A 26816-nucleotide genomic window follows, 5' to 3' on the forward strand; every position below is an offset into this window, starting at 1 on the left:
TTCGTAGCAAATTTTCCACAAATTATGTTTACCAGAAAAAAAAATCCCACAAATTGTCAAGTATAATTTTTAAGGCAAATTTAAAATCATAAACCACATCATATATTCAAAATATAGCAAATTCAAAACATAATATATACACAAAATCCCAAACCTAAACCCTAAATAACAAATCATAAATAAACCAAACATTGTAATAATATATTTTTATTTTTTGGACAAAAGAAAACAAAATATTTTTAGAAACCATGCACTAGCTAGATTCGATCCCAAACATTGTAATAATCTCACACACTACAAAAAATCAAACCATCTTAAACCGGTTCAACCGTCCGGTATATGAATCGAACCAACCAAATAACCTAATTTTTGTTTTCCCTGACATAGAAGAACCAAAGAAGACGCACAGGCCATAAACATCGTCTCTTTCAAGTTGCTGTTCTAATCAATCGAGCTCGATTATAATCACTCCTGTTGTTGAATTTCTTGTCCGATTCTGAAATCTCTTCGTATTACTGTGAAGAAACCTCGGTGAATATTATTTTGGGGGATGCCATCAATGGCGCAAGGAGAACCTCGGAGCTCTGTACAAAACACTAAACCGAACTGCAGGTTAGTCTCTTACTCTATACTATCAACCATAGTGTTCTAATATGATTTCCCAGAAAAAAAAAATTGGATTTTTTTTGCATAATGATTTTGCGATTGAATTTTTTTTTTTGACTTATCACAGCATGAGGCAAAAGATAACAGAACATAGAAAGTCTCTTCCTATTGCTTCAGGTGCGTGTTATTACAAACTTGGCTCTGTCTTTTTTTTGCCAAATTTTTGTACTTTTTGTTCATGGCTGCGGAGAATTTAACTCTGTTGGTGTGTTCAGTGGAGAAGCGTTTGATTGAGGAGGTTCGAAAGAATGATATTTTGATTATTGTTGGTGAAACCGGTAGTGGGAAAACTACTCGTAAGTTCAATCTCTAGTGTGTTTTTGCTTGGAATATAAAGTGAATGAACACCAAGTAGTTAATTGATCTTGTTTTTTTTTTCTCTTCATGAAGAATTGCCTCAGTTCTTATACAATGCTGGATTCTGTCGAGAGGGAAAGATGATTGGGATAACACAACCAAGGCGTATCGCTGCTGTGACTGTTGCTAAAAGGGTAGCTGAGGAATGTGAGGTTCAGTTAGGCCAAAAGGTTGGCTATTCCATTAGGTTTGATGATACTACTTCTAATGTTACTAGGTTGAAATACATGACAGATGGATTGTTGCTGAGGTAAACAAAACCAGAACTTTATTGTTGTAGCCTAGTTTTATTATTGCTGATCTCTCTCTGTTCTAACAAACATTTAAAACCTTTTGTCAAAATCTCTGCAGGGAAGCGCTGTTGGATCCTCATCTTTCTAGATATTCAGTTATAATTGTTGATGAAGCTCATGACAGGAGTGTTCATACTGATGTTCTGCTGGCCTTGCTGAAAAAAATACAGCGGGCTCGGTCAAAGCCTGTTGGTGATAAAAGTGAGATTGGTAATATGGCATTACAAGTGCAGTCAAAAACAAGGGATGAGAATGGTCCTCAGCAGAATGGTGTATTAAGAGGTTGTCAAGGTAGAAAATTATCTCCGTTGAAGCTGATCATTATGTCTGCTAGTTTGGATGCACGTGTTTTCTCTGAGTATTACGGTGGTGCCAAAGCTGTTCATGTGCAAGGGCGACAATTTCCGGTTGACATTCTTTACACTGTTCATCCTGAATCAGATTATATAGATGCTGCCTTGGTCACCATATTTCAGGTTATTGATTTTTTGACCTAACTATCTCTCTCCTGCCTCTACCAGCATTTGGAGAATGGGCATTTGTACTTTTAGTAATACTAATTCTGCGTCTGATTTTTTTTGTATTTAATTATCTTAGATTCACATGGAGGAGAAGCCAGGTGACATACTTGTTTTCCTCACTGGGCAAGATGAAATCGAATCTGTTGAGAGACTTGTCCAAGAAAGACTTCAGCATTTACCTGAAGACAAACGAAAGCTACTGCCAATTCCTATCTTTTCTGCTCTTCCATCAGAGCAGCAAATGAAAGCTTTTGCTGTAGCTCCGCCTGGTTTTCGTAAGGTTAGAGAAGTTTAGCTATCATTTGCTTATTTTGGAGATTTGGTTGTTAATTGTGTTGAGATGATAATAAAACCAGTCTGAGTTATTTTTATTTGTACATTTTAGGTGATTTTGGCCACAAATATAGCAGAGACATCAATTACAATTCCTGGAATAAGATACGTTATAGACCCTGGGTTTGTTAAGGCACGAACCTATGATCCAAGGAAAGGCATGGAGTCACTTGATGTTGTTCCAGCATCAAAAGCACAGACACTTCAAAGAAGGTACCTTATTCTACATTCATTTTTTCTTTGAGTTCAAGATAGTAATGGTTGGCAAAAGTTAGGAGTTTTACCTGCAAGTATATATACTCTGTGGTTTATTTTTGGCTTTTACTTTAGTGGACGCGCAGGACGTGAGGTTCCTGGGAAGTGCTTTCGTCTTTATCCGGAGAGGGAATTTGAGAAACTGGAAGATTCAACTAAACCAGAGATCAAGAGATGCAATCTCTCAAATATCATTTTGCAGCTGAAGGCACTGGGAATTGAGGATATAATTGGATTTGATTTTATAGATAAACCTTCAAGGTATTTCCTTCTGTTGTGGATATCCTCTTATACTGAGAATATCGGTGGTTTGGTTTGGTGGTTGCTATAACTAAAGTCTTTCAGGGAAGTTTGACTCTCATAGCTGAAGCATTTATTCTCTAATGGTTTTTCATAAACACTTTGTTGATCTAGATTTTCATCTGATGTTAAACAGTGGTGCGATTGTAAAAGCATTGGCAGAGTTGCACTCGCTTGGTGCCTTGACGGATGATGGTAAACTAGAAGATCCCGCTGGCTACCAAATGTCACGGCTCCCACTGGAACCTATTTACTCCAAAGCTCTAATTTTGGCCAATCAATTCAACTGTCTAGAGGAAATGCTGATCACTGTTGCCGTGCTCACTGTGGAGTCCATATTTTATGATCCGCGTGAGAAGAGAGAAGAGGTGAGCATACCATAAGACCAGGAGATAGTTTTATTTTCCTTTATATTAATAGTTGATTAAAGCAGCCACTTCTATTCTTTGTTTCGCAGGCAAGAACAGCAAGAAACCACTTCGCTAGCGTTGAAGGGGATCACCTAACTTATCTTAGTGTTTATCGGGAGTCAGATGAGTTCTTGGAAAAGAAAAATGTAGCCGGCAGTGGAAACAATATTGATAAAATTATGAAAAAATGGTGTAAGGAGAACTTTGTGAATAGCCGTTCCTTGAAGCATGCTCGTGACATATATAGGTTGGTTATGCCTTCTTTGTAGATAACTACAGTTGATTGTTATGCCTTATGATAAATTATGATAATCACACAAAAGGATTGTTGCAGGCAAATTCGTGAACATGTTGAACAGATGGGTTTTAATGTGTCTTCATGCGGTAATGACATGCTTGAGTTTCGTAGATGTCTTGCTGCATCGTTTTTCCTTAAAGCAGCACAGAGACAATTGGACGGTACATACAGGTAGGTTACCTATGGTGGTTCGTTTAGATTTTTTAACTTGTGTAAATACTCCTATTATGCTCTGCTCTTTTCATCTTAACAAAACTTCCATTGTCATCTAATTACTTGACAGGGCTTTGGAAAGTGGTGAGATTGTCCACATCCACCCAACTTCTGTTTTATTCCGTGCGAAACCTGAATGTGTTATATTCGACGAGCTCATGCAAACCAGCAAGAAGTACATCAAGAACCTCACAAGAATTGATCCCTTATGGTTGGCTGAGTTGGCTCCTCATCATTTCAAAACGGCAGAGTGAATGTAACTTGTCCCCTTTGCTTATTTCTAGGTAAAACACAACAATATCTCTCATCAGTTTTTGAAATTTTAACATGGCATAGAGAAAAGATTTACATCTTTATTCCTCCCTTCCTAGAGATTACAAGTTGCAGACCAAAGCTTCTGATGAACAAGAAAGCAAAGTCCCTGGTTCTTTTTGTAATCATCCTTTCTCTCTCTGATGCAGATATAACTGTTTCTATTCTGATGGAGAATGAACACTGATACCACTGGTGACTGATGCTGAACATTTAAAGGAAATGCTTTCGGTTGAAAGAAGATGACTGTGGCTGAGCTTAGCATCAATTATTAGGAAACAAGAACCTTAATCTATGTTCATTTATAGAGCTGGAGACACCTTACATTTCAGGGAAGTAAGGTGTGTTTATTATTTGTATCTTGTAATAGATTTATGCCTTTTTGGCTTTCGCCTGCACTCGACTCATCTTGAAAGTCAAAACAATGTGCCCTCCATGTTCCTCCACTATACACATCTGTCTCTCCATCTTGGCAACCAAATTTTGTTTAATCATTTTATAATAAAGTATTGTCTTATTATGTGTCAAAAGTACAAACATTCCAACTCTGAACACAGTTATTCTCATATATATTCCTCAATACCAGTCAGATTTAGTCAAATAATCAATGCTTTGGAGTACTTGCAACCTCAAAGTCCAATGCAGACATCTTTTGTGTCCCGACGTGAAGGTCTCAACTGTTATCAACAACCAACAGAGGCGAGCACGAACATGGGAACATGTAGTATCTATAAACATCCCTTTTTTGTTTTGTGGAGAATCTAACACAGCAAATTCTAACAAATGGGGAACTCATTCACATGCATATCTCACGAGCAGGAACAACGTCCTAAGAAATCCTCCGGCGGAGGAGGCAGTAACTCCGGGAAATACAAATACGTGCGTCGTCTGTCGTTAATGCCTTCATTTAGAAGGCGGACACTACTTCCTTCGCTCTCCTGTTCTGGATCATCATCCACTTCGTCTTCCAAGAAAGGCGGGATCAAAGCAAAGACAAAGAAGATAAGAGAGAGACATCATCAAGACCACCACGGCCATGACAAAGACTCTCATGTAATTCAGGAGCAAACCTTAGCAGCGACTAATCTCCTCTTCAACCAAACCCCTCGTAACAGCAACTCTGTTGTTCCTCCTAGTTTCAGACGATCCACCTCCGTTGTCTATCCCTCGTCTCAGCCCTCCGGCACCAGCTCAGGACCTGTTTCCGCCGTCCAGACTCCCAAGAAGTCAACCTCGGGATTCGTAAGAAGCTCTAGCTCTAGACAAAGGTCCAGTACCGATCCCATGATCAAGCCTAACCAGCTCGTTGACAAGGCAAGCACTTGGCTCAATAGAAAACTAATGAATTAGCCTAACCATACGTTAAAGATGGTTTCTTTGTATTTATACGATAGAATATGATACTTGTTTTCCTTATTAAACAACTTAAACAAATTAGTTGGTTAATTGTTTGTGCACGCATATAAAATTATGAGAAACTCCGTTAGCATTTATGTACACAGCTTATCTATGTTGTGACATGTGACGTATGTGTATGTGTAACAGGAACTAAATAAGGTGGAAGGCTCGGAGACGAAGCGGTTCGTGCTGGTTCATGGTGGTGGATTTGGGGCTTGGTGTTGGTACAAAACCATAACTCTCTTAGAGAAACATGGTTTCCAAGTCGATGCTATTGACTTGACCGGTTCAGGTGTGAGCTCTATTGACACCAACAACATCACCAGCCTCGCTCACTACTCCAAGCCTCTCCTCCACTTCTTTGAATCCCTCAAACCCACCGAGAAGGTTCACACTATTAATCTTATAAACCAGTTATTTTTAGTGCAAATGATCACAACAGTTGGATCATGGTTTTAAGACATTAATGTTACTAATAACAGGTGATACTGGTGGGGCATGATTTTGGAGGAGCTTGTATGTCATATGCGATGGAGATGTTTCCTACAAAGATCTCCAAAGCTGTCTTTATCTCTGCTGCTATGTTGGCTAATGGCCAGAGCACTCTTGATCTCTTTAATCAACAGGTACTTTCTTTCATATATATCTCATGTTTATAAATTCCTTATTCACTGTATTAATTTGATTTTTATTCAGCTGGGGTCAAATGATCTGATGCAACAAGCACAGATCTTTCTGTACGCCAACGGCAAAAAGAACCCTCCAACTGCCGTTGATTTCGACAGATCTTTGCTTAGAGACTTTCTCTTAAACCAGAGCCCACCAAAGGTAAAATGAAAACCGAACCAATCAATCTTAAACCGGTACAGATCGATTTAATTACTGAACCGAACTTTTTTTATTGTAACCAATTTATATAGGACCTGGCATTGGCCTCGGTAGCCATTAGACCGATCCCATTCGCACCGGTCAGCGAAAAGCTTCACGTGTCGGATAAAAACTACGGTTCAATCCGACGGTTCTACATCAAAACCATGGAGGATTACGCTGTACCGGTTACTCTACAGGAAGCAATGATCAAATTGAACCCACCGGAACAAGTTTTTCAGCTCAAAGGCTCTGATCACGCACCGTTCTTCTCTCGGCCTCAATCATTGAACCGAATCCTCGTCGAGATATCTCAAATACCGTTCAAGAAATCATCGTAATTTTTTTTCAAAAACCGGATACAAGTAAAAAACCAAAACCGGTTATAGGATTCCCTTACCTACCTACCTTTATAGAGAGATTGTTTTTATTTTTTTGAAATTGCTCTGAACAAGTGAGCACGAAGCAAAACCCAAATTTGGGACTTTGTTCTTAATTTCTTATTATTTTGTCATTTATTCACATTTTTTAACTGTTCAAATATTGGATTAACCAGCAGTAATTTGCCAAAAAAATCAATGGAACGTTATGATGATAAATAGCGACTACCGCCGACTAGTAACGTTTCTGTTTTGAAAACTCCGTTTTGGCCTTTTAATTCGGATAGGTGCGAAAATTACGATTCACACCCTTCAAAATATCACATCCTCCTCCCTCTCGTCTCTTAAAATTGGATTTTGCTTCATATCAATATCGTCACTAGGCCAGCTCTCCATTTCTGATCACCAGATCTGCCGCCGGTGTTAAGCTTTCAGGTGAATGCTATAAACCTTAGCATTTTTTCTCTTCTGCACCGATATTTATTTCGTGCGTGCTCTTGTTGTTGTTCTCTGGAATTGCAAAATTGTTTGTCGTGGTGTTTTCGAATCTCGGTATCTCTTTAGTGTTGTTTCTCATCGAGAAATTGATGTGTTGTGGCTTTATGTTGGGATCTCTGTGATGTGTATTCAGTTGTTGTTGTTGTGGGCGTTGCTTATTCGTAGTCTGTTGCCGCCTCTGAAAGAATCAGTCTTATGTTATAGCGTTTAACAGTGTGACTCTTTTAGGTTTGGTTTGCAAAATTTAGTGGTTTGTTTGGCTTCTTGAATCAGAGCAGCATGCTTGCGTTTGTTCTTTGATACAATATTGGAACTATGAGTGAGAATGTTAGATGAAGATCTTTTGTTTTGTTGCCTAAGTGGTTTGATGTGCAATGATTGTTATTATCAGACCTGAATCTTGTATATACATCAATGTTCTGAATCCAAGGCCTTAATAAGTGTACTTCCCAGGAAAAGGAGATCAAATGGGTCGTGGAGTTAGTGCTGGTGGTGGGCAAAGTTCTTTGGGATATCTTTTTGGTAGTGGAGAGGCTCCAAAGCCAGCCGTTAGCAATGCTCCAGCTCCTCAGTCTGACACTCTGCCTGTGAATGCTGATCCTTCACCTAAACCCGCTGCTGCTCAGCCGGCTAATGTCACCAAGCAAATACCTGCTGGTATCAGTAACTCCTCTACAAACAACTACGCTCGAACAGATGGACAGAACACAGGCAACTTCCTTACGGTATTGTTTCTTTTTATCGCTGTAAAAATTTTGATTTTCTATAGACAAGGTGATTGACATTGTTGTGTAATCACCTCGCTATGTCATTTACCAAAAGTAAAACCTTCTCACCCACAAGTAGCAAATATTTTTGCAGAAAAAAAAGCATCTCTTGGGTTTTGTTTGCATGATATGAAACCACAACTTCACTCAAGTTTTTGAATGAGTTAACACTTAATTATCTAAACATCTATGCATTGGTCAACCGCGCAGTTTAACTAAAACAATTTTGGCTGAATGCAGGACCGGCCATCGACCAAGGTACATGCGGCCCCTGGAGGCGGCTCATCTCTGAATTACCTCTTCGGTGATGGTCGAAGCAATTAGCAACTTGTCTTTGTCCCGTCGGAAAGTATGTCTCTCATCTTCTTTCTGAACTTTGTAAAAGAAAAGAGATGAGAAACTTGGTACTGCTGGCTAAGAAAGGTCTCATCTTTTTCTACCACATTGTTCATTTTCTCGAATCTCGATCTGGTTTTTAGATTAGTGAAAATTTTCGTAGAACTTTCTCACAACAGCATATTTGATTGTATTTGTCAAATATGAAGACAAAGTGGACGCAGACCATAATACCACCAGGGCATTATCATCAACAGAAGTCAGAAACAACAAGATTTAACCTATGAGATTCCCTTTTTGTTACTGGTTGGTCTTATAGAACGTGGACGATTTCAATTCAGAAGCAATAAGCGATACATCAGCTACTATACTTGCATGAACTTGAGAGGAGATCCATGTACAATGCAAAGCAAAGAAATTCTCCAATGATGTGGCTTTCTCAACTGTAACTTAGAGATTTCAGTGAAACGGATCATAGCTAAGATATTCTCATGGCTATATCATAGATCCACCAGTGTCTCAGTCACATATACTGAATCGACAAGCAAGGAAGATATTTTGGTAGATGGTTGTGCCCTTTCTAAAATCAAATCGACAGATCCTACATAATATCAGAGGTTCACAATGTAGACTTTGCGAGGCTATCTGGCGCAATGCTGATAAGAGTAAAGGACAAACAGGAGGATATAAGGAGATTGATACCAGCAAACCAAACCATCATCCATTAATCATATCATTAAATGTGTATTGAAACATGATCCCAACTAAAAAGTTTGATGAAAGTGAAAAAAATAATAATAATGATCTATCATCATATCTGTGATACAAAAATCTATAATGGGAAGTTCTCGTGTAAAGTTAAATCCCCAGTAACTCAAAGCAAGAAAGAGACTACTTATCTCTTGCGAGAGAACAAGACCCTAACCGCAACAGAGATGGCGATAATGGAGACAGGAACAACCCAATACTGCATTGTAAAGTCAACAAGCTTCTGAACAGAGTCTGTTGGCTGTTCCTTCTTGTAGATCTTAAGCTCTGGCATTTCCGGTACAGAAGACTCGTCTAGCTCGCCAATAAAATACTTCTCCATGAGTTCCCTAGCATCTTTGCTGTGCCCTGCATCTTCAAATTCATCCGTTGCATCTTTCCCTTCAACAACAACAGAACATCACATTTTACTTATAACATTAGAGACAACAAACAGATCAGTCATAAACAAAGATGGTGGAAAAAGAAAAAGAAGAAGAAGCTTACCGGTGACAGCAAGAAGCACATCATCTCCTCCAGGATGCTCATCCATATACGAGGATACATCATAGACCTGTAAGTAAAGGTGATGTTGTTGTTGTTGGGGACCAAGATTGAGTAAGTCAACACATTATCAACAAAATAAGAAGAAGAAGAAGAAGATTCTGATTTGCTTAATCTAACTACATATAAACAGCAATTTTATAAGAATCTAGAGTCAACAAGAGATAGATATGGTTTCCGAAAGTGAGGAAACCTCTCAAGATCTTCTACAACACATGTACCCTAATGAATAGGGATTGAAGAGAAATTAGAAGAAAGAAACAGTTGAGAAAAAAAAAAAAAAAAAAAAAAGAGTAGACCTTGCCGTCGATGACGATCCAGCAATCATCTTGCTTGTTGTGAGTTGCGGCTTCTTCCATGGAGTAAAGCTTTGTGAGAGTCGGCATCTTTTTCTGCAACAAAGTAGCAATCGAGAAGGTCTTCGATTTTTCTGCGGGGGTTTTTTAGATTTTGTCTACCACGCAAGTATTGAAGAAAGACAAGGGAAGAGAGAACGATAACAACAACAACCCTACCACCAACACCAACGTCGTCGTTTCAATTTTTTTCTTTTTAACTTCATTTTCTTCTGTCTTTATTTTCATTATATGTTTTAGCAAAAATGGCTATAGAATAGAATTCACCGAAGTTACAATAAATCTAGCAGATGGGAGAGTTAGATATATATATATGCTCATAAAGGAAACAACCTATACATAAGATTCCCTTATCTATCATATACTTCCTTCTTACATTCTCAACTAGATAATAACACCTCAACTTCTATTTAAAAGTCATGTGGTAAAAGTTTAAGAGCATAGAAACTTATAACTGTCGGTACCCAATCAAAGCCAATTTGGCAAAAAAAAACTCTCTAGATGTTAACTGTGTTCGCCCTCCTTGATTTGAGTTCACTTTTCCGGATTGCAATAAACCAGAAGCTGACCATCTTCACTTGCTATGCATATATTTTTTGAATCATCTGTACATATGCATGAAACTCTTTGACCTGAACAAATTCCATGTAACAACAATTAATGACTTTTGAGAATTGGCTTCACATATCTGCTTAAACGAACTTAATATAAGGGGAGTGCTTTGTGTGAGGGAACATATATATGTTTACGACACTTTCAATCAATGTTTACCTTTGAAATCATGGAGAAAGCCAAGTTTAGCACCAGTGAACAAGTCCCACAAATACACAAGTCCATCAAGTGTGCCTGCTACTCCATGACCTGATATTGTGCCCGCTGCATTAGCCCTGTTTTCATAGCCAAGGAACCATGGATTTAGATATGTTAACATTTCATACACCTTACTTCTCCATATATCCTCAAATCAAAACTACTTCTCTCGGGACACGGAGAAACTAGATGAGCGTAACAAAAAAAAAATTAAGGTAAAGAAACAGATATATGATAATACCTTGGATCCAATTGACTTCCCAATATGACTTGGTCTTTTACAAGCAGAGCTAATCTCCAACATCTATCTGGACTTTCTACACCATCACATTTAGCTTTTGAGTCAAGATCGGTAGAGACTAAAAGCCAGATGGCAGTGTCTTTGACTTCAGCTGGAACCAATGTTTTGTTGTTGATCCCTTTTGAGAACCATAATTTTGTTGCAGCTAAAATCATGTCAATGTGATCCAGATCCTCCATTGTAGAATGACTATGTATAGGATGCCATGCAAACAAGCTGCTTGGTATGAACTCAAAGATCATATTGCTGGGAGATACAAATCTTGATACTAGGCTTCGCTTTGAAATATCCCTAGGTCGAGAACAGAAAAAATTAGCAGGCAAGCAATCATGGAAATGAACGCAAAAGGAAAACAAGTTTGGCTGATCCTCAGCATTCCTAGCAGGAATAATGTTCTGTAATTTAACTCAGAGATAGGAAAAAAAAAATCAAAGATAGAGAGGGAGCAAAATACCATATTGTAAATTCTCCAATACCATTATGCCCGATAACGAGATGAGGACATCTTGGGATCTTCTTAAGTTCCACTATGCATGAAGATACGCAAGGGTTTGCAAGTATAACGAATTCTTCGGCCGGACCTCTACAAATTTAGGAGAAGTGAACATTAGCAGAAAGTTCAATAATGATGAACCAGCATGCAGCTCCATAAAAAAGAAGGATCTGACAACTATTTTAAGATTAGAACAATGAATTCTTATGAGAGAACCTCCAATGCGAGTTCATGTCCCAGACAATAAGGTTTCCACTTTTAACAGCTGCAATGAGATAGTCAGGATCGCACACCACCACGCACTGCACACTGTCAACTGCTTGAAGTTTTGTCACAAGAGAAACATGACCAGTTTTCACCTGGACAATCCTCACTGCATTCTCCTCAAAGCAGGCTGTTGTACAAGTCAAACACGAGCAATCAATATCCCTCTTCCTGCAAGACGAAAGAGAGTAATCCCTTAGCTGATATCTTTAGTCTGAATTTCTGTACCATATAAAACAGTAAAGGGAAGTCCAAACCTGCAATAAGGTGTTTTGATGTTGCCAGTAAAAACAAGATGCTCCCCGTCTGGAGTGAAGTGAAAATAAGATCTTTCGAGTGTTCTCTGAGGAAATGTAACAACTATCAGATAGCTAGAGAGGAGGTATAACAGAAGAAACGAAGAAAAAATTAAATGAATTTACATTTCCACCAGACTTGTCATCCACAATGGGGAGTTTGGCAGAAGTGTGACCAATGACAGAGGGGAATCCTTTGCTTGGTGCTTTAGCTGATATCTTGTACATAAACAGGGTACTAACTCTATCCTCTGTAGCAAAGCTGAACACGCAAATATAGATTTCATTTCCAACAGACTTGAGAAATACTGATGAAACAGGCATGGGATGAAAGTAGCAGCCGAGCAGCTCAGCAGTTTTCTCCATCTCATTGTTGATCTTTACATCCCTGTTCAGCTTTAAATTTGGACTAGCTGGAGATTCCAGTACAGACGTGCTTTTCTCGCTAGTATTTTCCTTATATTGAGAATTTGTAGAAGGTGGTTCAGAAACTTGGATGCCGCATGCCTCACCAGTATTGGCTTGGAAATCCTCAACTTTTGAAGCTGGGAATGAGGATGGTGCTATACTTCCATTTCCAAAAGCATGAGCTGACCTCATATCTTGTCGTAACGCCTCATTGCGTTTTACACTGAGTAATGTATTGTTATTCACCTTCACCAACTCGGGACCCTGGTATTTTTCTGTTACATGACCGCTTTCATTTCCCCATGGAATTGTTCTATTTGATTCGGAGTTGGTAGACAAGGTCGGCTGAAGCTCCAAGAAACGTGGAATTTTAACAGGAGACATATTCCTTATGGAGTCATCACCTTCAGTATTTCTGAAACTGTTTTTACTTTCAGAGGATGAATTTCTGTTTCTTTGCTGTTGATTGGTCGAGACTCTTTTCCTGCTATACACCTTATGTTTTTCTTTTTTGACAGAACCAACTTCAGTAGGGGTTGTGCCAACCACGAAACCAGTACCTGCAGGCATTTAGACTCATGCTTATATTACACAGTAAACAGATACAGTCATGCAAAGCTTACGGGTGGACGCAAATTGTGCTATTGATAGATTTAGCATACTACCTTCAGTAGAACAACAAACTGTACTCTTTGGTTCCTTGTATTCAGAGTGGTCTTCTGCCTGCAACAAGTTTCCATCTCCTGCACGGAGTTCCTTCAATTCATGGGATAAAATCATGTTGGATGAACTGTTGCATTGTGGTATTGACATGGACTTCTTCACATATTCGTCTTGATTATTCTCATCCATAATAGTACTAACATCATGTGAAGATGGGCCTATGATCTCAATGGTCTCCAAAGCAGAAACCGATAGATCATTTACTATTGCAACCTGTTCGTCGGCTACGGGCATTTTAGGAAGGTCTGCTGGATAGGCTTCCTTGGAAGAAGAGATGATATGACCACTCCTAGGACCATCCAAGTGAGGCTCATCAAAACTGTCAGGGGCAATGGATACATTACTTGCAAAAGCCTGATCGGGATCTGGAGCAGCAACTTGCATATTCTCATCATCTCCACTAGATTTTCTTATCGACAGTGACACAGCTGCAAATTTTGAAGACTATGGAATAAGAGAATACTTCAAGAATTACAGCTTTGTGAAAAAAAAAATACTGCAATCTGAAAATCTAAAACAGAGTATAATTCAAGCCTTTCCTAAGGGTTAACTATACCAGTTCCTGACGCATCATCAAGTTGGCTCGTTTTGCAGTTGTCTGACATATAGTTTTTTCGAGGCTTCTTGCATGAGAACTTCTTGAGCAGTGGAATTGCTTGAGGAAGTAGAAATGACATCATTGATTTGACAGTTTCCTGATCAGCTGAATCAAAATCACTATTTTTAGAAGTCAGATTCAAAGTAGAGTCAGCTAAATCCTCTGCATCTGGTTCGGCTAAAAGCCCTTCACCAACTACCATGTTAGCAAGGGTCAGTTCTTCTTTTTGCTCGCATCTTGTATCATCATCTATTTTTGGAGCAGAACATATGTTGTTATCTGCAAGAATTAGACAATAAGGAATCCATGAAAAGATGCAGCCATAATGATTACAATCTTCTTACTGCTAGATGTTGACATCTTGGTATTAAACAAGTTAGAATGAAAACCTAATACCTTGCTGGAAATCCAAAGTATCAGGTGCACAAGGAGTCAGTCATATTTTGGCTCTCATGCAGAAAAATATCATCGTTGGGTTTGTTTTCCTTTTCCTTTTCTTGCAACCCATGAAGCTGCAAAATTTAAGACTCTTATTGTTTGAAACAACTTTCCTGGAGAAAAAAACTTCACCAGTCTACTACTCTAAAATAACAAAAGAAAAAGCTTTCAAGAAAAGCATACAAGAAGTTCTTTATGGATTTTTACCTCTTCAGGAAATTTGGATAATGGCTTTGATTTATAGCTGTCAGGAAGCGGGTCTATTTCTTGAATAGGGATGACAACTTTCACTGGTGAAGGCTTTTCTGATGTTAGAGATAAATCTTCGTTTGTAGCATGACTAGCATGCAACTGCTCGGGTGGTACTACTTTCAGGCCAACTGTCTCCACTTCTACTTTTAATGAGAAGATTGACCCTGCTGCTGAATTTAAAATCTCGCCACCCGATAATGAGTCTTGGAATCTTTGCTTTTTATGGCCATCTTTAACTACTGAATTCTGGTATGTTATTCCAGGTTTCCTGCTTCTTTTCTTTCTAGCCACTGGCACGTCCAGATAATATAATAAATTTGGATTTGCACACATGGCTGGCGTTTCATCATTGGCTCGGATTTGAGAGGTCCTACTGCTGGAGGTAGATTCTAGCATTCCATGGGAATTGGTCACAAGTTCCCGGAGCAACCTCTGAACCAACGGGTTTTTGAAGCCAAAAAACTGTACCAAACAAAATCGTAGTCATCTTAGACCGCAAAAAAATAATTAACCAGATAACATTGGTAGGATCAGAATAACTACAAGCCAAGTGATAGTGACCAACACCTAAGGAAGGCCTGGAAAGCAAAACATTTGAAAAATTCTTAGCTAAAGTCGTATGCTCAACTTGTCTGACGGGTATATGCCAAGTATCACGGCTTTTCCTATGTATCAACTTAGAATTGAAAAGTTCAAAATGCAAGGATACTAAAGTAAACGTGTAATAACAAAAGACCGGGTGTTTTTTTTGTAGCAGACGGCAGTAGAGGCCTTCTTATCAGGAAGAACAAAAGGCATGATCACAGCTTATAGATCTCCACATTTAATTGTATCTTTTTAATTTGGAAGGGCAATATTTATACTATAATGTTCCATGACTTAAACAAAATGCAGACTAGATAATCGAGCATATAAAGTTCACAAGCATACAAATAGTGTTCATGTGGCCAACAATTAACTGTTCTTCAAAAGCTTAGCCAAATCATCTCAAGAACATTATTGGAAAGGCATGACGCATGTTTGAATTTAAAACATCTATTTTATTGTATATTAGACTTGGTCATAAAAGTAACAAGCAAGATGGTTTAAAGAAGGTAACAAAAAGAAAGTGAGGCGCGTACCTCCATGCCGTTCATCTTGCATGCAAATCGTTTTCCATGCCATATTTTTAAGTGGGAGAATCCCGTCTTCTGAAACTTTCCCCATGCAATATCTGGGGTCTGCCCCGTCCATGATTCATCCAAATATCTAATCTGCATCAATAGAGTAAGACTTTGATGCATATTCTAAAAAAAAAGTATGCACATCCTTATAAAGAGTTTTTTTTTTATGGAAGCAGCAACATACCAGAAATAAAGGTCCTTTGGCACCTTCTTCAATCTCCATGTAATATGTGTTCCCATTGTGATCTCGAACAGCTCTGTAGCCCACAGGATAAGGGAATCGGTCTTTACCCTGACGAAATATAAAGCCAAGTAAACAGTAATTATGCATATAAGTTGTAACAAAAGATCTTCATGAACTGAGAAACTGAGAACACTCAAATTGCAAGTCTGCTTTTCTTGTTTAATCCCAATCTACATCCTCAGGATAAGGATCATGTTTCTACTCTCTAACCTATGCAGTATCACAGGACGTAAATGTAAATCAAAATTGTTCAAAATCAGAGACGATAGTTTTTTCATCGTTCCTGAGAGTGAAAAAATTTACAATCAAGCTACAAACGATAACGATCGAGATTCATTTCATCATAGAAATATCATCACCATCGAAGATTCCTAACATGAAGTCAATTAAATTCTTCTCAATTTCTAAGGAATTCAATAAGGTAACACTGAAATTGAGAGATAACAGGAGCTATATATCGATGAATTTGGAGAGAGAGAAGGAAACCCAACCCTAGATGAACTCCAGTACTTCTTATCCCAGGAGGAGCCGCTATAGAGAGCTCCGACGGAGACGATTTCTAGATCATCAGACTTTCTATCTTGTGAGACGACTCTTGGACTCGCCATTGAAAGTGTGAATTGAAACGCCTATACCGCAGCACCGGAGTCGGAGAAGAAACCGCGACGCCTGAGAACGGAGACACAGCGAAGAAATGGGGGAGACGAGAGAGCGAGAGAGAGAGAGAGAGAGAGAGAGAGAGAGAGAGAGAGAGTTCTGAAATCTCTGAATTGAGTCGCGGGAAATAAAATGTTTCCCTTCCCTCCATAACTTATCAAACAGCAGGCAGATCAATTAAAAAAAAGCTCACTTTATTGGGCTTCTCGGCCTATATAACTTTAATTGGGCTAACCACTTTGAATTTTGGGTGCGTGTATTGGACTAATCACTATACTTATTATTCAAAGATAGTGATGTACTCTTAACATAAAAGAACTCGTAAACAATTAGTTAAATTTAGATATGATATTAAACAATTAGTTAAACAATACTGCAATAATAATATTAATAAAATACCAACCGAAAATTTAGTTATGACATTAAATAATATCAAAGAATGCCTAAAAACAAAGAGTCTGACTCGTATCTATTACTTTCCAAGGGGAAAAATCCAACGTCTCACTCACTCACGAGCAACCACAAAGAGTTGATTCCCGACGTTTTTTCCTTCGAAGAGTCCTAACAGACAAGAAGGCCCACTCTCGAATCCTTCGGCTATGTCCTCAACATATGTTATCCTCCCTTCTCTAATGTGAGGAAGCACAAATTCCAAAAACTTAGGATACTTGTCGTAGAAATCACATACCCCAAACCCTTGAATTTGTATCCTCTTGTAAAGGATGGTTGGTAGGTTGTGTACGCCTTCTGGATCCTCTAAATTATACTGTGAGATCATTCCACATACTGCGACACGGCCGTGCAACTTCATGTTTATGAGTACTGCATCTAACATTTTTCCTCCCACGTTCTCAAAATATATGTCGATCCCTTCCGGAAAACACCTAATAAGTTGTCTTTTTATATTTAGTTAAATATTATTTGTATGATTTTCTATCTCTATATAAATAAAACTAGAGATGTATTTGCTGACCTCTTTAGGGCAGCGTTAAGGTCCTTCTCTTCCTTGTAATTGAAAGCATCATTAAATCCAAACTTTGTCTTGAGAAGATCAACCTTAGTGAAGGCTCCATAAAGAAGGATAATGAGAAAATTGCTTTCTTGATATATATGCATTAAAGTGTGATAAGTAATGTACGTAGAGTTTACGTACCTTTTCTTTACTGCCGGCACTACCAACTACATAACAACCCATCAACTTTGCAAATTGTCCCACGAGCTGACCAACTGCGCCAGATGCGGCTGACACGAAGACGGTCTCTCCCTTTTTAGGTGAACAAACTTCGTAAAATCCAGCATAAGCTGTCATACCAGGCATACCTATTCGGATCAAATGAAAACAATTCAAAACACTAAAATTTCGATTTTTCCAAATGCTAGTTATCATTTTTGCATATATGTGTTAATTTTTTAAAAAAACTTATTTTTTGGAGATTTCTGTAATATAACCTTTTATTTATGATAGGTTGTTTGTAGTTAGTAAATGCAAAATAATTTGTGGGTTTGTGTTTGATTTTATAGTTAACAAATGAAAATTTTAATAAAATATTAAAGGTTTGATTCATTTAAAACAAAATACACACTTCAATAAAGCGTACGCAAACATGCACTAATGCTTACAAATAATCAGAGGAAATAAATGAGTGTGAAACTCAAATACTTAAGAAAGCTACCACAACGAGTTATCTCCTAAGTTTTGAACAAATGTTACTAAATTTAGCCATCCAAGCAAACTTTTGACGACACATAAGAAACTTATACTAATCCAAGACCAGAAGATATTGACCTATGTTTCCATGCCTAACACTCGTATAAAAGAAACAAATAAAGTAAAAGATAGCTATGCCTTTTTGCAATTATGCTATCAAATCAAAAGAAAAAATAATAATGAAAACCTAATAAAAAAAGCATCACATAGCCATGTTTTTAAACTACCTAACTAAGAGTGAGATAAAATACCAAGAAGTCCAGTGTAGTAAGATAGTGGAACATCGGTGTGGTGGATCTTGAAGTGTGAGTAAAGAGTTAAAGTAATAACACTGTACTCCTCCCATCCAACTAGTCCCCAGAGTAAGTCGCCCTTTTTGTAATCTGGATGCCCTGAATCTATCACTTTAGACACTCCAAGCCCAACGATTGGCTGCACACACACCACATCACATTGAAATTATCTTTAACACGAAGTAGAGAAGAAACAAATAAAAGAAATCAAACTCTCAGAAGAAATTTTCTATTTTGCTAGAGACATATAAAATTTCTTTCGAGAACACCATATTACAAGTGTTACAATATACTGGTGATCAGACATGAACATTTCCAGTTTAATATTACTGAAAATGCTCTAACACATCCTTTTCATACTAAAATCTCTTGCCGGATTCTTCAAAACGTTTTCACAAGAAATGTATATTATAAAACTAAATATAAAATTTCAAATACATTACTGGTTAGAGGAAACGAACGCAATAAACACAAGCAATATAGTAAAATAATTTTATTCCAATTTCAGTGGTGATTTCCATTTGTTTTAAAACAATGGAAATTTATGTATTGTCCTTTTTCATACCACGCCGGTTTCGTACGGTGGAACGAGGGAAGAGGACAAGGGTTCAGGCTTTCCCATGCAAATGCGCATGTAAGGATCGCAAGACAAGTAAAGATTCTTCACCAGAACTGACGTGGATCCCTCCGGAAGCTTTAGATCGATGGTAGTTGTGGTTAATTTAAAATTGGATTCTTTTGGGAATCCCCTCACATAGTCTGGGAATATGATTTGCTTGTTGGTCACCTTGGCTGCTTCTGCGTTCGCCATTTTTATCGTATTCACGTACCTTTGATGACTAAGATGATTTCTAGCTCCTTTATTAATTACGTCGATCGTGTTTCTGATTTTTGTAGGTTTCTCAATGGTGTGATCATACATTGTTCATACACACCATTTGATTCCTTTGCCTCATTATTGGTTGATCCAATTTCTTCGAGAGATAAATAAGGAAAACACTGACTACTATTTTATTTTTGGAAAATACAAAAAGTAGTCTTATGTATAAAGTGTATCTATACTAACCATGATTTAAATATATATAAAAAATCAGTAAATGTATGTACATATGTACAGCTTTTTTCATTCTGCAAACACACTCAATTGGATTGAATGACACAGGGTTTTAAAGCTTAACATTGAAATTGCCATGCTATTTTATTCATATGATGATAGATATTTAGAGGAAAAGCCATGTCGTTTAGAATAGAGGGAAGACCGTACTATTAAGTGTTAACAGATTATTGTGCGCTTTATGATAAAAGAAAATTTATGTGTAATGTTTTTTAGGCCAAAAACTCAAAATGTTCTTTTACTCACATTTTTTAACACTTGGTTTGTTGGTCATTTACCAAACTAAATATAAAATCTTTATGCTTAATTAGTAGATCCATTCTCAATAAGAAAAGAAAAATTTATATACATGTTAATGGAAAAGAGATACAAAACAAAACAAAAAATATATTGATCCAAGTTGCAACTATTCAAAACATATATATATATATATATATATATATGAAAGATATTATTTTATTTTTTATGTTATATATGATTGATTTTAATATTGACAAAGGAGCGTGTACTGCATACGCGAAGAAAGGTGTCGATGATGGAGAATCAGCGGATGCTGTCGCCAAGGGCACGAGCTTTAGATTCTTTTAGTTTTGCTCTAAATGTTATGTTGTAGTACTTTTAGTTGCTTTAGTTGCTTGCTTCTTATCTCCACATAAACAAAATGAGAATCTCTACATATTCTCTCGTACGTATCTCATTCCTGATCATTTATTCCTACGTACGTATACGTAGAACGTACGTACTAAATGAATAAATCGTGTTATATAAGTTACTATCATTTGGTCTGCTCAAACCATGCGGTATAATCATATATATATATATATATGATGACTATTAGGAAATAATCAATTTGGAATTACTCTTTTGCAGGATTTTTAAATTTAGTGTTAGACAAGCCAAGAAATAAAATATTATTTCTTCCAAGTAATTTTTTTTACCCAAATTATCAAATGTTCATTTTTTGAGTATATATTTGCCTATTTAATACAATAAACCTTAATTTGTATTTTCGATATTTTCCTTAATTTGCCCAAATTTATATTACTTTTTTTTAATGAAGATTCGTTATATCCAACGTAAAAATCTATCGACTCAACAGAATACACAATTGTTAAATTGAAGTTCAACTCTACCAAGAAACATCTATATGTACTTCACTGTTACCGCCGAGCAATTAAATCTCTATAAGTACTGTTACAGTAGTAGTAAAACTACTTACGTCCTGTCCCACTTTATTTAAGTAAAATCCAATTCCAACCTCATCAACAACCAATATAAATTAAGTCAGCAAAAAATAAAGTCTTTTAAATTTCAGAAATCCCACAGAGAAATCTCCGCCGTCAATACAAAACGAAGGCGACACTTGGGAAAGCTCAGTGGTCCGTACATATTTCACTCTTGTCTAGCGCCTAACCCATTTTTTACGTCACGAGGCGATAACCAATTAATGTTTTTTTATTAGTGGTCAGTCACTGTTAATTATAAATACGTTGTACAGTATACGAGATTAATACAGACTCGACACTAGGCAATGGAAGTCCAGTCAGACCAATGAGAGGTCGACAACACATCCTAGACACCAACTCTGGTTTATTTCCTTGGCTTAAACCCACTATTTCCAAAATATCTATCTCCTCTTTAAATAAAGAGTGAAAGAAGCTGGACTCTTTCACATTATTATCATTATAAAGGAAAGAAGAAAAACTTTCCTAATTAGATCAAGCTTCGTCGTTATCTCTCTCGTCTTTGGATTTTTTCATATATAATTATATTTATTTTCACGAGAAATGGGAAGGGGTAGGGTTGAATTGAAGAGGATAGAGAACAAGATCAATAGACAAGTGACATTCTCGAAAAGAAGAGCTGGTCTTTTGAAGAAAGCTCAGGAGATCTCTGTTCTTTGTGATGCCGAGGTTTCCCTTATTGTCTTCTCCCATAAAGGGAAACTATTCGAGTACTCATCTGAATCTTGGTAATTGCATAATTCCGTTTTTTTTAATTAGTGTGCCTTTGTTTGCCCTAAATAGTAGTTTTTGCTCTAGCTAGTCAAGTTCTTTTCCTGGGTCTCCTCTTATCTGTCATCTTTTATGAAATTTTTTGTCACAGATTTGGTATCTGAGTACTTGGATCTACGAGTTAATTGTGTTAGTCAAACATTAGTTTATATTTTATTAATATCAAAAGAGAATAAAAATTTGTTTAGGGCTTTTTTTATGAACCCTAGCTAGAATACGATCTACTAATACTGATAGTAGCATGGATTGATAAGAAATCATCAGTATCTTCTTTAATCTGGATATATATGTATACAATTTGCTTCAAGCCGATCGAGAGTTAAGTATTTTAGGTATATAGAACGAAGTGATGTTTATGTTCTATACTACGGGCTTTTGCCTTTAATTTTAAGAAAGCTATCCTTATGAACACACATATGTACAATTCTAGTCTCTTTCATATATAGACCATCGAAATTATATTATATGTAGTCTTAAGTTTATAAAGAGAGAAAACTTTTCCAAATGGTTTATATAGGTATAAGGAAACTGGAAATAAGGATGTGACATCTAAGTAGGGAGTCTTTGACCTCTGGGGATCAATATAAAAGAGATCATTCTTTTTTCTCTAACAGCTTCTCCGTAATGATGGTCAAACTTAACTTCAACAGCTAGCTGTTCTTTAAATTTTAGAAACAAAGTCCACAATTTTTTTTTTTACTTATTACCTTATACATACATATGGTACATGACGTTCTTATAAATGTCTAATTATAAAATAAAAATAATAATTGAAGAATCTGAAACCCAAAGCTGGGCATAGGGCGCTTCAATACGTCTTGAGGTGTGGGTTTAGTAGATTCAACTGCTTAATTTTAGTATATATAAAAAATGGTAGTTATCAGTAAAATTTCTAGGGTTGATGAGTCACAAAACTAGAGATCAACTCTATATAATAGACACTTATGTTTGCATATAGCTAATTAATTAGGTAACTCTACACAATTATAAGATGCTATATTTTGGGTAAATCGTTACATTAACTAGAAAGAAATGGCCTCTTGTGTTAAACTGAGAAGATATTTTGAGTATGCGAAATATTGGTAGTACGTACTTTTATATCTATAAATTATACTGTGCATATAAATATTATTTATAATGTAATATGAAGAACTTGTGGTGTGGTTGAATCTAAATCAACCCTACGCTTAATGATAGCATGGAGAAGGTCCTAGAACGCTACGAGAGGTACTCTTACGCCGAGAGACAGCTGACTGCGCCTGACTCCCACATTAATGTACGTTTAATAGATCTCCAATAAATTTATGTATAAGCTGGATCTTGCGTGCGATTTAACTTGAAAATTATTGGCTTACGTACGTATCAAAAATTAATTGTGAAGGCACAGACGAACTGGTCAATGGAGCATAGCAGGCTTAAGGATAAGATTGAGCTTTTGGAGAGGAATCAAAGGTACGTAATATATATGTTTTAAATTTAATACACATAACCTAAACTTGGAGAAATTAACAGAAGAAAGAATGGTATGAGCCAATTAATCGCAGGCATTATCTGGGAGAAGACTTGGAATCAATGAGCCTCAAGGAGCTCCAGAATCTGGAACAGCAGCTTGACATTGCTCTTAAGCACATTCGATCCAGAAAAGTATGTATATCTCTTAAGCACATATATATATGCACACACACACACAAGCTGTCGATGCCTAACCATATATATCTGATCTGAGTTTGCGTGGATGTATTATTGACAAATCTTGTATAGAAATTGTCTCATATGAATGAATATGCTTTGGAATTTTCGTATGCAGAATCAACTAATGTATGAGTCCCTCAACCACCTCCATAGAAAGGTACAGTAAATCCATTTCATCTCTCAAGGCATGTGTATGCATGACTTATGTAATGTTAGAGTTTAATCTTAAAATAAGTACAATACAAAGGGTTTTCTATATATATACCATAGGTTAATATATTAGTGTTGAATTACTAGCTAGACTTACATGTACATGTACACAAAGTGATAGATAGAATGGAGTTAAGAATGGTTAAATTTTTGTGGAAATGACAGGAGAAGGAGATACAGGACGAAAACAGCATGCTTACCAAACAGGTGATCATTGTTTTTTGCATTTCTAACTGTTTCACAACTATTTACTATTCCACTGTTGAACTCCACTTCAATCTACCTTAAGCCACCATCTCTCCACTTTCGGCACCAACTCTTTGAAAAATAAAGAAAAATTAATGGTTTCTTTTGATTGGTATAATCATGAGCCTAGCTGCGCGTATAGGTGGGCTTTGTCCGTTTAGTATTAAGGTTGTCTCCCAGATTTCAACTTTGAACTGTCTTCTCATAATCATATATAGTCTATATGTACCACACACATTAGCTAGGAGCTCAGTTTGAGTTTTATTGAGAAGTAAGAAAACGTACACAATGAAACTACTTGATTAAGAACAAGTTTAAGCAGAAACATATATTATACTAATTTCATTGTACGACGCTAATATTCGCTTTATCATTTGCAGATGTAATTAATAATTAGTTTGCGTTTTGTTTTAAAATATCGTATTACAAAAATAATGTAATATAAATAAAAGTTGCTTGAAAAAATGTAAGTAATTAATTAGTTAATTTATAAAAATGATGCATATATAATATGTTTTGGCGTATGAAATCGGTAGATAAAGGAGAGGGAAAACATCCTAAGGACACAACAAAATCAATGGGAGCAGCAGAACCAAAACCATGACGTACCACCGCCGCAACAGTTTCAACCCCCACATCCTTACATGATCTCTCATCAGACTTCTCCTTTCTTAAATATGGGGTAACGGTAGTATTTCATTTTTTTTTTTTACCTTTTCAAGTTCTTTAATTTCTGGTTATCTTTTTTTAATATATATATACCTTGATGTCAAATTCTCATATATAATGTTGGCAGTCAATGAGGCGATGATAGTGAATGCATTTCATATTTAGGGTTTGTGTTATGTGCCATTAATTAAAGGTTAACGACTTGATAACTACAAGCAAGCATGCAATGAATGGAATGGTATAACTAATATATACATGCATATTATTGTTTTATATTTTAAATTTGCTTTATGATTGTGATTTCAGTGGTATGTACCAAGGACAAGATCAACCGGCGATGGGGAGGAACAATCTGGATCTGACTCTTGAACCCGTTTACAATTGCAACCTTGGTTGTTAGGCCGCTTGAATAGACTCCATCGATCTATCAACCATTAGAAAATAAGATAAGATCGGTTCTCTACACACAAGATCTATAAACACCTTAACTAATAGTATCTATTTGGCTTATCCCATGCATGCTCTTATATTTGGCTTAACCATGACGTACCACCCCCGCAACAGTTTTCCATATCATATCAACATGATGAATCCTTTTTCCAAAAATAAAATAAAAATCAAGAACCACTCAACATTTCTTGTATTTCGGGGAGCCATAAATGTAATCTTCGGGAGCGGAGAGAGTGGGAAAACTAGAGAGAATTATTGTTCGAACCTTTTATATATTATTATCTCTCATCTTATATTGTAATTGTAATATTTTTTTAGATTCCGGAAATATGTATATTGTATTAGGAATTAAATCCTTTTTTTTTGTTATTTAAACAATATATAAACACTAAACATCCTTAGAAGTTAACTAGATCATATGTGACGACAACCTTTTCGGTCAATAAAAAACTCCAACATATTTCAGCGAAGCAAATAAACATTCAACATAGCAAATAAAAACCCAACCTATTGGGCCAAAGCAAACCAAAATCGTAGAAAGTGGGAATATTAAATTCTACACAAAAAATAATGACTTGTTTTGCATTGACAGTTGAAAAGCAGTGAAAGATTCAAAATGATAGTAGTATCATAGAACATTTAACATAGTGACCAAACATTTTTTGAAGAACTTATCCATGAAAAATAAAATTTTAATAGACAGAATTCATCACAACATCATGCATGCCACTAACACTATTCATGTTATCATTTTGTCCTATCAAACAAATTAATGTTCTAAATTTGTATTGAATTTAGCAGATTTGGAGTTGAGAACTTTAAAAAGTATATGTTAAAAGATAATGTAACCCCATCTGATTTCGCAATCTCACTTAATGTTTGTAGATGGTAAACATTTACAATCAATAATATCACCTCCTAAACAAAAATTTGGTGGCAATGTCAAATATGCAATGATATTATTTTATTTTTATGTTTTTGAATTTCGAACTAAAGAACTCTTTGCACTACTACATGATTACAAGATGTTGAAGACGAGAAGCAATTAAACAAGAATTATTCATCCTCGTCCACTGCACATCCTGGTTGATAAGCAAAAAAACTCAATTGTTTTAGTTGTAGACAATTCTTTTGGGTTGGTGCTTTGTATGAGATTAATGAGCATCTAAACAATGACCATGAAAATGAAGAAGCTTCGTGCATTTAAAGAAACTTGCTACGTTATTTGGCGAAAATGAGTAGGCTTTGGATTTGATTATGATATTTTAAGAACAAAGTATAAGCAAATACACCATTAGACTACACGTTACTCATGGAAGCATCGATAATGAGTTTGTTTAACTGGTTCCTATAATTAAAGCCGCCCTTTTACTAGTTAGTACGTAGATTTTATTCAATATTTTCATCTGAACTCATGAAAAATTTAGATAAAGATAGCTTTAAGAACATATAACATTGAATATTACCCTCTTCAATTCCGGAAAAGGAGTGAAACTTCGAAATGAAATATCAAAGAGATAACAACAGGGAGCATGCTCCGTAACCATACCGGATAATCCACCTTATGATGAGGCATTGAGGCTCATAAGGCCATAATAATCTATGGGAAAATATATGTTTTCGTCAATTAAATTGTTTGATTAGCAAAAACGTTTGTATTACTATTGTTGTTGTATTACGTACTATTCAAATTCTAATATGGACAATGAGCATATTGTTAAAATAAACAATTGATTGGATGTGTAATTTGTTATTGCTTAGTGCTATTCAAATTCTAATATGGACAATGAGCAAATTCTAATACAGCCAACGGATAGTACCGACTCCCGCCCATAGAGAGTTTTGTCAGACGAGTAAACAACCTATCCATTCTAATATTATTCGATTTTATACTGTTTTGT

At 36.4% G+C, this 26816-nt stretch overlaps 6 protein-coding genes and 1 pseudogene across 10 annotated transcripts; 4 read left to right on the forward strand and 3 right to left on the reverse strand.

Moving 5' to 3' along the window:
• Positions 1–265: 265 nt before the first annotated feature.
• LOC104741220 (pre-mRNA-splicing factor ATP-dependent RNA helicase DEAH10) lies at positions 266–4488 on the forward strand. Its single transcript, XM_010462014.2, has 13 exons — positions 266–612; positions 734–783; positions 882–962; positions 1057–1273; positions 1375–1792; positions 1914–2117; positions 2223–2383; positions 2501–2686; positions 2862–3093; positions 3183–3382; positions 3470–3604; positions 3717–3930; positions 4108–4488. The coding sequence occupies exons 1-12, from the start codon at positions 551–553 to the stop codon at positions 3898–3900; spliced, it is 2130 nt and encodes a 709-aa protein (XP_010460316.2). The 5' UTR covers positions 266–550; the 3' UTR covers positions 3901–3930; positions 4108–4488.
• A 190-nt stretch (positions 4489–4678) lies between these two features.
• Positions 4679–6778, forward strand: LOC104741222 (putative methylesterase 13, chloroplastic). Its single transcript, XM_010462017.3, has 5 exons — positions 4679–5272; positions 5504–5743; positions 5839–5982; positions 6053–6184; positions 6277–6778. The coding sequence occupies exons 1-5, from the start codon at positions 4742–4744 to the stop codon at positions 6562–6564; spliced, it is 1335 nt and encodes a 444-aa protein (XP_010460319.1). The 5' UTR covers positions 4679–4741; the 3' UTR covers positions 6565–6778.
• LOC104741221 (protein SPIRAL1-like 1) lies at positions 6731–8380 on the forward strand. 2 transcript variants are annotated; one of them, XM_010462015.2, is made up of 3 exons: positions 6731–7038; positions 7555–7826; positions 8109–8380. In XM_010462015.2, exons 2-3 carry the CDS (start codon positions 7569–7571, stop codon positions 8190–8192), a joined length of 342 nt encoding a protein of 113 aa, XP_010460317.1. In that variant the 5' UTR covers positions 6731–7038; positions 7555–7568; the 3' UTR covers positions 8193–8380. The 2 variants fall into 2 exon arrangements, with proteins under 2 accessions (XP_010460317.1, XP_010460318.1); XM_010462016.3 differs by having other exon boundaries at positions 6858–7038; positions 7543–7826.
• Positions 8381–8899: 519 nt separating this feature from the next.
• LOC104741224 (cytochrome b5) lies at positions 8900–10063 on the reverse strand. Its single transcript, XM_010462018.2, has 3 exons — positions 9815–10063; positions 9459–9525; positions 8900–9353 (listed from the first exon to the last, which is right to left on the reverse strand). Exons 1-3 carry the CDS (start codon positions 9899–9901, stop codon positions 9100–9102), a joined length of 408 nt encoding a protein of 135 aa, XP_010460320.1. The 5' UTR covers positions 9902–10063; the 3' UTR covers positions 8900–9099.
• A 42-nt stretch (positions 10064–10105) lies between these two features.
• Positions 10106–16664, reverse strand: LOC104741223 (uncharacterized; annotated as a pseudogene). The gene is made up of 14 exons (XR_015579580.1): positions 16353–16664; positions 15802–15909; positions 15576–15707; positions 14410–14916; positions 14161–14276; positions 13723–14043; positions 13109–13594; positions 12162–13003; positions 11997–12082; positions 11692–11910; positions 11437–11565; positions 10923–11273; positions 10643–10758; positions 10106–10503 (listed from the first exon to the last, which is right to left on the reverse strand). The product of XR_015579580.1 is annotated as an uncharacterized LOC104741223 (transcript).
• Positions 16665–16877: 213 nt separating this feature from the next.
• Positions 16878–19473, reverse strand: LOC104741225 (NADP-dependent alkenal double bond reductase P2-like). The gene is made up of 5 exons (XM_019235707.2): positions 19085–19473; positions 18478–18658; positions 17672–17838; positions 17492–17574; positions 16878–17402 (listed from the first exon to the last, which is right to left on the reverse strand). Exons 1-5 carry the CDS (start codon positions 19439–19441, stop codon positions 17024–17026), a joined length of 1167 nt encoding a protein of 388 aa, XP_019091252.2. The 5' UTR covers positions 19442–19473; the 3' UTR covers positions 16878–17023.
• Positions 19474–21262: 1789 nt separating this feature from the next.
• Positions 21263–25284, forward strand: LOC104741226 (truncated transcription factor CAULIFLOWER A). 3 transcript variants are annotated; one of them, XM_010462022.2, is made up of 8 exons: positions 21263–21605; positions 22846–22924; positions 23030–23100; positions 23193–23292; positions 23456–23497; positions 23716–23757; positions 24333–24478; positions 24772–25284. In XM_010462022.2, exons 1-8 carry the CDS (start codon positions 21421–21423, stop codon positions 24863–24865), a joined length of 759 nt encoding a protein of 252 aa, XP_010460324.1. In that variant the 5' UTR covers positions 21263–21420; the 3' UTR covers positions 24866–25284. The 3 variants fall into 3 exon arrangements, with proteins under 3 accessions (XP_010460324.1, XP_087342677.1, XP_087342678.1); XM_087486551.1 differs by having other exon boundaries at positions 21274–21605; positions 23036–23100; XM_087486552.1 differs by having other exon boundaries at positions 21301–21605; positions 24333–24484.
• The last annotated feature ends 1532 nt before the right edge of the window (positions 25285–26816 follow it).

Source organism: Camelina sativa, chromosome 14 (genome assembly GCF_030686135.1).
Source record: "Camelina sativa cultivar CO46 ecotype springtype chromosome 14, ASM3068613v1".
NCBI lineage: Eukaryota > Viridiplantae > Streptophyta > Magnoliopsida > Brassicales > Brassicaceae > Camelina > Camelina sativa.